The 11,521-nt window shown below is 44.5% G+C and overlaps 1 protein-coding gene across 2 annotated transcripts in view; it reads left to right on the forward strand.

Moving 5' to 3' along the window:
* IGHMBP2 (immunoglobulin mu DNA binding protein 2) overlaps positions 1 to 11,521 on the forward strand; it is a 68,105-nt gene that overhangs the window by 48,571 nt on the left and 8,013 nt on the right. For both annotated transcript variants that reach the window (XM_035122726.2, XM_060276691.1), the window contains exons 11-14: positions 3,840 to 3,934; positions 4,072 to 4,195; positions 8,184 to 9,074; positions 11,230 to 11,414. In XM_035122726.2, coding sequence (XP_034978617.2) covers positions 3,840 to 3,934; positions 4,072 to 4,195; positions 8,184 to 9,074; positions 11,230 to 11,414 — 1,295 coding nt within the window. The remainder of the gene's footprint in view (positions 1 to 3,839; positions 3,935 to 4,071; positions 4,196 to 8,183; positions 9,075 to 11,229; positions 11,415 to 11,521) is intronic.

An 11,521-nucleotide genomic window follows, 5' to 3' on the forward strand; every position in this document is an offset into this window, starting at 1 on the left:
GGTTCTCCACACTCCCACCCTGGAATCAGTCTCCCCCCCCCCAGCCTCCACATTCCAAGTTACATTATCCATGCATGTGCTGTAATGTCAGATGCCACTACATTAAAAAGGTTGCCTTGTGCCAGCGGTGTTGAAAGTGGTAGCCCTGGGGAGTTACTGAAGAATTTAGTTATGCTATTATGATCTTGGCAACCACACATGGAAATGCATATGAATACATCCATGGAAAAATCTTGGGATGTCAAGGTTTAGACATGCTTATTGTGGTCCTAAGATGGATGAATAGCCTGTATAAGCCACCAGTACCTTTCAAAACTCCTTCAGTAGTAGAACCATGCAATTTACATGGGCTGTACATTTGCTACAAAGTAGCAATAAGTGCAGAGGTTTTCAACCTTTTTGAGTCCACGGCTCCCTTAACCAACTACATTCTTTCTGCAGCACCTCTGTGGGACTCAGGAGCCCAGTTATGTCACCCCTTGCCTGCAGAGCTGACAGCCTCTCACCCTTTTTCAAACACCCTCCCTTAGAGAATGTTCCCTCAGCCTTCTCTCCTCTCCCCTCTCCTTGGGAGTCCTTTCAGCAGCCATTGCTGCTGCCCCTGGTCTCTGACCTGCCCCACCCCACCGCAAAGAGAGGTACCTCCTCACACTGCCCCACAGGGGTCTGGGAAGAGGATGCCCCCAGACTTAGTGGCCCAACAGAGTAGTAGTAGTTTGGATTTGATATCCTGGTTTATCACTACCCTAAGGTGTCTCAAATCTCCTTTCCCTTCCTCCCCCACAACAAACACTCTGTGAGGTGAGTGAGGTTGAGAGACTTCAGAGAAGTGTGAGTAGCACAGCAGCTGCATGTGGAGGAGCAGGGAATCAAACCTGGTTCACCAAATTACGAGTCCACTGCTCTTAACCACTACACCACACTGGCTACAGGTGAATGTGAGGCCAGCACCTTACCTTGGGAGGCAGCAGTGGGTGCTGCTGGGCCTGCAAGGTGGAAAGACTTCCCTTCAGCACCAGGTGCTCAGCTCCCAAGCAGGCCTTGCACACAGCAAGGACAAGAGAGGCCAGCGTGACACCTGCCTGCCTAGCTGGCCTCATACTTGTCTGCCAATTCCCAACAGCAAGGGCTGGTGGACTAGCTGGCTGGGCTCCCTCTCCCGCTTGCTTACTCCAAGGCCACCTCAGCTCCTGGCAACCAGCACTCCTTGACCAGCCCCTGAGGCACCATTCGCCTGTGAAGCTTGTAGCCAGGGCTGCTGCAACAAACAGCTATGCAGGCCTTTGGGAGGTAGAGACACGAGAGATCATCAGAGGAGAGAGGGAAGGAAAGGGGGACAGAGGCCAGTGTTGCCTGCGGCACCCCTGACCATCATTCAAGGCACCCCAAGGTGCCACGGCACACTGGTTGAAAACCTCATTACAATGGATGTAGCAGAGGTCCAGCCAAATTATCAAGACAACAGTGTACTGTAGCCAAACAACAGGTGGAAAAACATGCAGGTGGAGAGGAAAATGGGTTGTAGAGAACTGACCATGGATGATGAAAATTCCCATTTGGATTCAACTGCACTAGACAAGGTTTATAGAGGCACCTAGCAAAATATATCCTTCCCCAAAGACCTTGAATTCTCAAAAGCAAAAAGTAGGAGAATGAAAGATTATCTAGTTCAGCCTCATGGTCTAGGGTAAGATAATAATGTACTTTAATGAAAGTTGACAGAGCTTAACAGGGCTGGACCAAGACATTTTACTCCCTGAAGCAAAAATCAAGATGGTGCCCTTGCCCTGTACAAAGGTTGACTGGGCCAACAGTTGAATTTTATTTCCACACTGGTGACAGGATAGCGCGCGCACACCCACACCCACACCCTCAGCATGTGCTGCCTGAGAAAGTCATCTCACTTTGCCTAAAAGTAGGGCCAGTCCTGGAGCTGAGGAGGAAGGGCACCTGTGATTCTTGTTGGATCAGACATCTGTGGTTTAAATAGCACTCTTGAATTGCAACACAAGCTTTGAAGCGATGGGCAAAGTCGTATGTTGTCAGCTTGAAGTGCTGAACTCTCCTGGTTCCCATATGGTTTGTTGGTACAGCTTAGCTGAGAGAGCTTTCAGTTCTAATTGCCTTGCCGAATAGCACTTTGTCAGATCTCTCAGTGAACAAAGCACAGACCTTCACAGTTAATGGGTCAGCAAGTGCCTGACCATGTTGGTGGCATATACAGCAATTCTGCTAACAGAGAGAAAGGCCAGTTCTCTGAGCGCAGAGTTTCGGAGTTATAAATCAGCCTAGTAACTGTTGTGAAGCTCTTGTCTCTGTTGCTGAATAAATAGGAAGGTTTCCATTCTCACTGAGCTCCAGTAGCAGTATTCATTCGGGAATTCTAGACTGCATTTAGGAGTGGGAAAGGGGTGTGCTCATGGGACAGGGTTTGAGCCCAGAGGGCAGGGAGGTCACATCTAGAAAGTGGGAAACTTCTAGAGGTGATTGAGGGAGAGGGATGCTTGCATGGTTGTCTCTCAATTGGGGGAAAAAGTATTGGGAGTGGGGAAGCTCAAGTATGCATTAACTCTGGAATATTTTGCATGTATGCTCGTAGCATGGCTAATTCTTAGGCTGTTTCATGCAGGAATTAAATATTACACCCATGTGTAGGTTAGCACCCTGCCACAGTCCTATTCCATGCAGGGTTTCACTGTCAGCACATGCAGTACCCATCTCTGCATATGTTGCATGTACATTATGATCTCCACCAGGGGTAAGTGATGTGGTGCCATCCATATGTTGCCAGGTTGTAACTGCCATCAGCCTCAGCTGGCCTGGCCCTTGGTTGGGTATGATAGGAGTTGTAGTCCTACAGCTTCTCAAGTGCAATCCTCATTAACAACCCTTGATCCATACTAAGAAATGGAAGTGTGCTGTCTATGTAGGAATTGCATAATGTTTGAAGCAGCCCTTGTTGTCAGTACCAGCAAGTCTAATTTAGAAACATAGTGAAATGGGCACACAAATAAATAGGCACCAGCTTCCAAAGGCAAATAGCTGCAAGAGCCGTGGTCTGAAATATGAATTTCCTAACCTATGCTGGATTAGTTCAAAGGCGGATTTCACTTCTCGGAATTGGGGTGGGGTTATCTTGGCATTTTCAACATTGATCTTGCTACCCTTGAGAATGTGAACTGTGATGCGTTGCTTGTATCTGACTGTGTTGTATGGAACTCATAACCATTTGCCCAGCTATTAAAGAAATCCATAAGGCATGCACCCCATATTAGTAAATCATTTGAAATTATTTTTACCAACATAGCAATACTGCTGCTGCTGCTGCTGCTACTATTCCATGCATGTTTCCCTTTGTAAATTTCATTAAGGGACAATTTGAGATCTATCTTTTTTTCATACGAGGAGATGTAGGGCATCAAGTAGCTTGGTGAATGTTTGAACTATGGTCAGTTTCAGAACTTTATGATCCATGGCTTGAAGCTGCCTTGTTTCACTAACCACTTTGTTCTAAATCACAGTCTATGGCTTGTACATAATGCTAAATTAGGAATCTTTGAAAGTGAAACTAAATGCTGCAAAAGTGTTTCTGGTATCCACTTGGGAAAAAGGAAGCACGCAATCTCAAGTGTTTGCTTAGGTTCATTCTAATTTGTGCACATAGCACTAAACCATGGCAAAGCACTTTACCGACTGTAAAGACTTGTTTTTAAAGTGGCAAGTGAAAAGCAGCCTTTCACTATCATTGTCTGAATTGGATGCTTTTTAAGTGGAATCTGTCAACTTGTTATAGGGTTAAATCGCTCATTCACAGCTAAGTTTTATTTTCCCCCTTCCAGGCGAAGTGCGTCTTGCCAGCTTGCACGTTCAGGCTTTAGTGGAAGCTGGTGTTAAAGCAAGAGACATTGCCGTCATTGCTCCTTACAACCTCCAGGTGAGTGTGTCTGCCATGCTATCAGAAGCACAACATTTCAAAGTAAAATTTTTAAAGCCCTGGGACTTTAGGATGAAGGGTGGGCAGTAAATTGTAGTAATAATGTTTATTGTCTTAGCAACGTCTTTGTTTTTCAGGTGGACATGCTAAGGGAGCTTTTGTGTCACAAGTACCCAGACCTGGAGATTAAATCGGTGGACGGCTTCCAAGGAAGAGAGAAGGAGGCTGTTGTCCTCTCTTTTGTAAGGTCCAACAGAAAAGGTACATAGGTTATAACCTGGAACCATATAGAGCAAAAATAAACTTAATTTGCCAGAATCGGGGAAACTGTTAAAATTGTGTGGTTTCAACTGGCTCCTTCTTTGGAACAAGGTGCTGACCTCTTTTACACATGCTCTCGGCATCAAAGGAGGTGCTTCCACATGGTGTAATCACATCCTACAGGGGGTTACTTGGGAGTAGCATGACTATGTGGACAGTACCAGTTGCATGAATCATTGGCACCTTACCTCCTGGTTAATTTCCTAACACATTGGCATCACCCAATTGTTTTAGCCAACATGATTGTGTTACTCCTGCAACATGTATCACATCACATGGAAGTGGCTTCCACACTGCTGGGAGCCCATATGCAGGGAACCACTGTCGCTTTTCCCAGAGTAGAAGATTCTCAATAATTAACTGCGCAATGGAAAAGTAATTTATATGGCAAAACACACTCCTCTTTGTCCAGAGAGCCTGGGAAGGGGTATTTTCAATCATAGGCTAAAAACTCTGGTGGCTAGGCACATATTCAAGTATAGGGCCAGTCCAAGATATTTTGCTGCCTGAGCCAATGGTAATTGCTGAATACTTGTCATCTGTCAGCTCTATTGTAGTGAGTACAACAGAGTTGTCCACAGCTCCAAAAAAATCCACACTGTAGCAAACCTGAACTGACCACAAACTTGTTGGGTGTGGGTCAAGAGCTAGCTTGTTTCCCAGGTGTATTCCTTTTGGAAATACAACAGATCTTTTGCTACAGCTGGCAGCATCCTGCCCAACAAAATTGGGGAGTGGAGCATGGTAGGCTCTGTTCAGAGCACATACTCTTTTCTGCTTTCATGGCACTAGGTCGAGGATAAAGAACACTGTGGTTGCTGAAGTCAAAACAGTAAAACTTTTCCTTGCTGCTTTTGTACTATGTTCTTAAGTGAAGTTAGCAAATAGCAGCATGTTCTCTATTATGATTTGTTATTATTTTCCAGGTAATGCTTGTTAAGCACACATTGGCAACCTAATACACTTTAATGTATCTACAGGCTCTGTTCTGAAATGTTCTATATCTTCAGATGGTAGCAGCGAAAGCTTGCCACCCTCATTTGGTTTTAATGTTTGTTTTTCTGCTTGTCTTCTGCTTAACTGCAGGAGCAGGGGACTCAGCCACACCACCCAAGCTAGGCAGCTGAGCTGACTCAACTTGGCATTTGCTTTCGGTTGTTACAGATCCTTGAGAAAATAATTGGAGATCAGAATTAGCTTCTGGAAAAGTCTCTTATGTGTCTATCATTTTTATCCATTGGCTCACACATGTGTGCTAGTTAATTGCCTTTAAAAATAGCATTCACTATCTTTCCTTCTGACCTTTATGAAAGTTAGACTTGTGTCAATAACTATGAAAAAGGAAAGTGTAACTGCAAGGCTCTGTGGGAGCTTTCTCTTCCTAATTTCTGCTGAAACAATGCAATCCTGACCTATAGCTTAAGGCCAACTCCACTGCAGACATGAACTTTAAATAGATTTAGTTAATCAGCTTGGACCATCTGTATGAATATTACTGCTGTTCCGCTTCTGACACGGTGATGTGAATCAATAATGAGTATCTGGCTTGTCCATAAGCTGCAGAAACTTAAATTTTCTGGTTCTTTGCCATTTAGTGGACATTACTTCCCTTACTTAAAAATTAAGTGGAATGAAGCTGTATTTTCAACTTGATTTCTCAAATGAGACCTGAGGCAGTATTGTGACAAAAAAGTCACAAAATAAGTAGAGCTTTAAATAAATGGTTTTGTTAAAAGAGATAGTTGACTTATTACTTGTATTTTCACAAACCAATTTCACAAAACAATTGGCTGAAGTCTAACATGTTTATCTGTTATCTAAAAAGGTATATTTACTATAATTTAGCTATTTCAGAAAGTGTAGGGTATCTTAAATGTAACAATCTAAAGCTCCCCCAATCACTGTTTAAAAGAAATGATTTTTCCTCTTTTACAGTAACACACAAGAACTAATATAGCCTCAAAAAATAATCCAGTGTGCCATCAGATCTCAGTCCCGGTGACTACAGTTTCCCATCACTAATTAGTTTACATGAGAGCAAACCCCACTAGATACAGTGCAACTTACAACTGAATAATCATGCATAAAATGATGTTATAAAGCTGCAAGTGGTAAATCAGTTAATCAAACTCATTAATTGGTGAATTGAGGTCCCAATATTGATCATTGAGAGACTCTACTATCTACACTCCTCTACTGGGAGAACATTTACTCACACTCTCTGCTTTCTGTTACTTCATCAGTTTCTGATCCACAAAAGGACCTCGCCTCTTATTCCATGACTGCTAAACATGCTTATGAGTCCTTGGTGCGGTAGTTTGCCAAAAGCCTTTTTGAAAGTCTAAGGTGGAGCACCTCTGTCTATATCCTTGTTGACCCTCTGGAAGAACTCTTCAGCAGGGCTTGTTCTCCTGTATGCTTGGTTATTTCATCTTTAACAATACTTTCCACCTATTTTCCCATAGCCTTGAATTCATTGGAAGAAAGTTGGACTATAAATGTATGAAATACTTACATTTTCACTTTTATATTCATTTGGCCAGCTTAAGCAGTGATATGACATTGGGAGGTGGTTCTGTCAACACAAGCATTTCTGCTTGCCTGATGGAACAATCTCCCCCCTCTTTCCTCCACACTGTTTTAGGGGTTCTTCCACCCAAATGCTAAGCCATTGTGGGGGGCAGGAGAAGGGGGAAAGCCCCGCTTCACTAGCAGAAGACCTTGAACATGCTTTTGATAGCAGGACCCATTAATTGGACCAGGTCCTGGGTTGAGAAAACTGAAGCAAGATTTCACTGTGCAAAAATGGTGCCCATGTTCATAATGATCAACCTGAGGTGCATCTGATCTCATAGTTTGTTGTGGTAATGAAGTTTGCGTACGTTTATTTTGCAGTTCCTCAGTCACACTCTGTAGGTATAGGATTATATATTGGGCATAGGCTACAACTCATCTAGCTTTGTGTGATAAGAATAAGATTGTGGTAATATGCTTGTTATAGGGGACCCAGGTGGCGCTGTGGTTAAACCACTGAGCCTAGGGCTTGCTGATCAGAAGGTCGGCGGTTCGAATCCCTGTGACGGGGTGAGCTCCCGTTGCTTGGTCCCAGCTCCTGCCAACCTAGCAGTTCGAAAGCACGTCAAAATGCAAGTAGATAAATAGGAACCGCTACAGCGGGAAGGTAAACAGCGTTTCCATGTGCTGCTCTGGTTTGCCAGAAGCGGCTTTGTCATGCTGGCCACATGACCTGGAAGCTGTACACCGACTCCCACGGCCAATAATGCGAGATGAGCGCGCAACCCCAGAGTCGGACACGACTGGACCTAATGGTCAGGGGTCCCTTTACCTTTAATATGCTTGTTAATATGCATTGATCAATGTAGTTGCTTATAACTCTTTGGTACTTGCAGAAGGGACCCTTGTGACCCAAAACACGTTGAGGTTTATATATGTATGAATGAATTATTTCTTTCTATACTCAACTATGGATTATTCATGCATTGGTATTAGTTGCTTGTTGAGTTCTGTAATGTGGAATGGTAACTTCAATTGCAGGAGAGCTTCAGTTGCATGGACTCCAGCTGTCTGTTCCATTGAACAGATATATCTGGGATTTAGGTCCACCCCTCTGCCCCTGAAAGCCATCTGGGTCCAAGATAGCAGGGAAGCTTGAACGAACCATAGCATAGGATCCCATGACATATCCATTTAGCATTAAAGGCATGTCTCATAACAGATGTCATGTCCTGGCATTTTGGAGCTGAGTGAACATGAGAAATCCTTAGGTCAACATGTTAAACTGGAAAATTTAGGAAGGAACTGCATACATTTTGCTGTTGTTGCGGTTACTATTGTTATTGCTACTGCTGCTTAATTTTTCCATATGCTGTTTTTTTGAGGCCTGTATTATTGTTTTTATGAAATACAGGTGAAGTAGGATTCCTTGCTGAAGACCGGAGACTAAATGTTGCAATTACTCGTGCCCGCCGCCACGTGGCTGTGATCTGTGACTCTCGGACCATTGGCAACCACATTTTCCTTAAACGGCTGGTGGACTATATGAACCAGCATGGGGAGGTGCGCACCGCTTTTGAATACCTGGATGACATTGTGCCAGATAACTATGCTGCTCCCAAGAGCTCTCAGGGTCTGGGTGACCAAGAAAAGAGACTTAAGTGCAAAACTCCACTTGCCCTAAAGGCTGATGGAGAGAAGCCAAGTGGAAAACCAGCCAAACGGACTGGGCAGAGACCTATAGAGGGTTCTGTGCAAAGCCCAGCCTGGGGGGCAACAGTGGACGCTGTAGTGAAGGGAAATTCATGTAAGCATGAAGCCAAGATACTGGAGTTTCTGGAAAGTAGCGAGACCCAACTGGATTTCCCTTCGTCATTAAATGCTCATGACAGGTTGATTGTCCATCGTCTGGCAGAGGAACATGGGCTGCAGCATGTGAGCACAGGAGAAGGGAGAGAGAGATACATCAGTGTCCGTAAGAGAGGCACCGCGACAGACTTTTCTCTGGGAGATGCTAAGGCCAGTGAACAAGAGTGGTCCTGCAGACCTGCAGGAACCCCCAAAGAATCCCAGGCCTCTGAACAAGAGTTAACCTGCAGACCCCCAAGCCCCTCAAAAGACACCCATGTCTACTGTGAGGAGAGTGGAAGCCGTATTAGCAGGAAGAAAGTGGATCTGAAAACCCTGCACATGGAGCGGATGCAAAGGGAGAATGCCAAGAGAGAGGAGAGGGCCAAACAAATTTGTGAGCCAAATGTAAACCTTCAGGAAATAACTGGGAATAAACACAGAAGTGAAGCCAAAGGTACATTATTACACCATCTTGGGATTTGCCATTCTGTAGCAAATTCCATTCCTTTGCAGAGCTTTTCTATTTGCATTTTTAAAAGGAAAAAGTGATCATTCTTCACTGCTGCCCTTTCACATGTTCCATATTTAATTGAAATTCTTTTGCAGAGGCATTCCAGGGTATGTATCCTTCGGGCATCCTTTGGGAAATTCCAGGCCAGAGCAGCAGGCGATGGGAGTCCTCTGCTCCCAGAACGGCTTTAAAAATTGATTGCAGCTTCTACGTTGCCCCTACAATCCATTTCTCCCCTTCTGCTCTGCCTGTGACAGGCTTTTCTTCTGAAAGCAACTACTTTTGACAGCGGCCAGGAATGCAGTTGAAGTTAACTGTTCTGAGACACGGAGATTATTCATCCAATAGGTTTCCTTTGAAAGGATCAGGAGAATGCCAGGCTTTGGTTTTAGAAATACGACATGTGCCCCTGCCCACCCCAACCCTTGAAAGCAATAACTGAGATTTGCAGACAAAAATGACCCAGGGCTCAGATTAGCTTGCTCCATGGAACAGTTGCTTTGAGTGCCGTGCAGATGGGAAGAAAAGATGTGAAGCTGGCAGCCATTCCACCCCCTCCCCTAAGGCAGGGGTTTATCTGGACCATGCTGTATGATGACAGTGAAATGATAATATTGCCTGGAACTGCATGTTTGTAGAGGTAGTATGTCAGTGAGGAGGAAGAACTCAGCTCTAAAATAGATCAGTAGAAGGGAGAATCTCCATCTGCCAGTTTAGGAGAATGGTGTGTGTTGGGGTGTGTGTGTTTGTGCGTTCGTTCGTTCGTTTATGCTTCATATGCATACATGCATACACACTCCTTTTCTCTTACTGCTAACTATGAAGAGAAGTGGGAAACCTCCACACACAGAGAGAGAATTCACTTGCTCTTGGATCTGTTTAGAAGCAGCAAATCAGCGCCTAGTGTATTGATCTCAGTGCTGTGTAACACAGCGGAGAACAGTCTCTCCGGGAGCATATTTTCTTCTTTGTTTATCTTGCTTGAACCTTCTGGGTAGGGACTTCATCCTGCCAAGTGATACTGCTTGCTTCTGCATGGTTTACAAAGTCATCTGTTCTCATGTGTGTGCATATGAAGACAGCCTTCCACCATTCCATACATCTGAGGTTGCGATCGCTCCCTGGGTTTCTGTTTTTGCTGATCAACTTGTTTTGCAGGCTTTACTGGGGGACTGGATGAACACACCTGTGTCCCTTCTATTCCCATGAAAAACACTGTTGAAATCATAGAATCTTAAGGGTTGGAAGATACCCCAAGGGTCATCTAGTCCAACCCCCTGCAAGGCAGGAATCTCAGCTAAAGCATCCATGACAGATGGACATCCAACCTCTGTTTAAAAACCCCCAAGGAAGGAGAATCCACCACTTCTCGTGGGAGTCTGTTCCACTGCTGAACAGCTCTTACTTTCAGAAAGTTTTTCTGCTCTCTCCTCCATGTGACAGCCCTTAAGATTTTTGAAGATGGCTATCATATTTCCTCTCAGTCTCTGCTATTCCAGGCTAAACATACCCAGCTCTTTCAAGCACTCCTCATAAGGCTTAGTTTCCAGACCCTTGATCTTCTTGGTTGCCCTCCTCTGCACACGTTTCAGCTTGTCAACATTCTTCTTAAATTGTGGTGCTCAAAATTGGACACAGTATTCCACGTTTGGTCTAACTAAGGCAGAATAGAGTGGTTCTATTACTTCTCTTGATCTGGACACTATACTTCTGTTGACGCACCCTAGAATAGCATTACCTTTTTTGCTGCTGCATCACACTGTTGACCCATGTTAAGCTTGTGGTCCACCAAGACTCCTAGATCCTTTTCACATGTACTGCTGGTAAACCAGGTGTCCCCCATCCTATTTTTGTGCATCTGGTTCTTCCTGCCTAAGTGCAGAACCTTACATTTCTCCCTATTGAAATTTATTTTGTTAGCTCGTGCCAAGCCTGACTCTCCCCCCCCCCCCCGCAACTGTTGGCTACTCATGTATACTCCTCCTTTGTGATTTTCCCTTTCTTCCATTTCTTATACTCTTTTTAACTCTCAGCACATCTGTAAGCGCCTTCTTTTATTGCATGCTAATGATTCTCCTCCCCACCCTTGTGCTTTTAGGGAAGGCTTCCGTTAAAACCAAAGTGGAAGGTGCAGCAGAGGAAGATTTTGATGCTCTGATTTCTGCTGCAATCAAAGCTGACAACACGTGTGGTTTCCCCAAATGCAAAGCAAGTGTGACAACCCTGGGGCAGCTCTGCCTGCATTGCAATAAATGCTACTGTCTCAGCCACCACATCCCAGAGGTATGTTTTTGTCCTTGCCTGGTTCAGGCAAGCCAAACATTGCCACCATCTGCTCAGTTTCTTGACCCCCAGTCCTTCAGGACTTGAATTTCATTCAGTGTGAAATA

Source organism: Zootoca vivipara, chromosome 1, assembly GCF_963506605.1.
Source record: "Zootoca vivipara chromosome 1, rZooViv1.1, whole genome shotgun sequence".
Classification (NCBI taxonomy): Eukaryota; Metazoa; Chordata; class Lepidosauria; order Squamata; family Lacertidae; genus Zootoca; species Zootoca vivipara.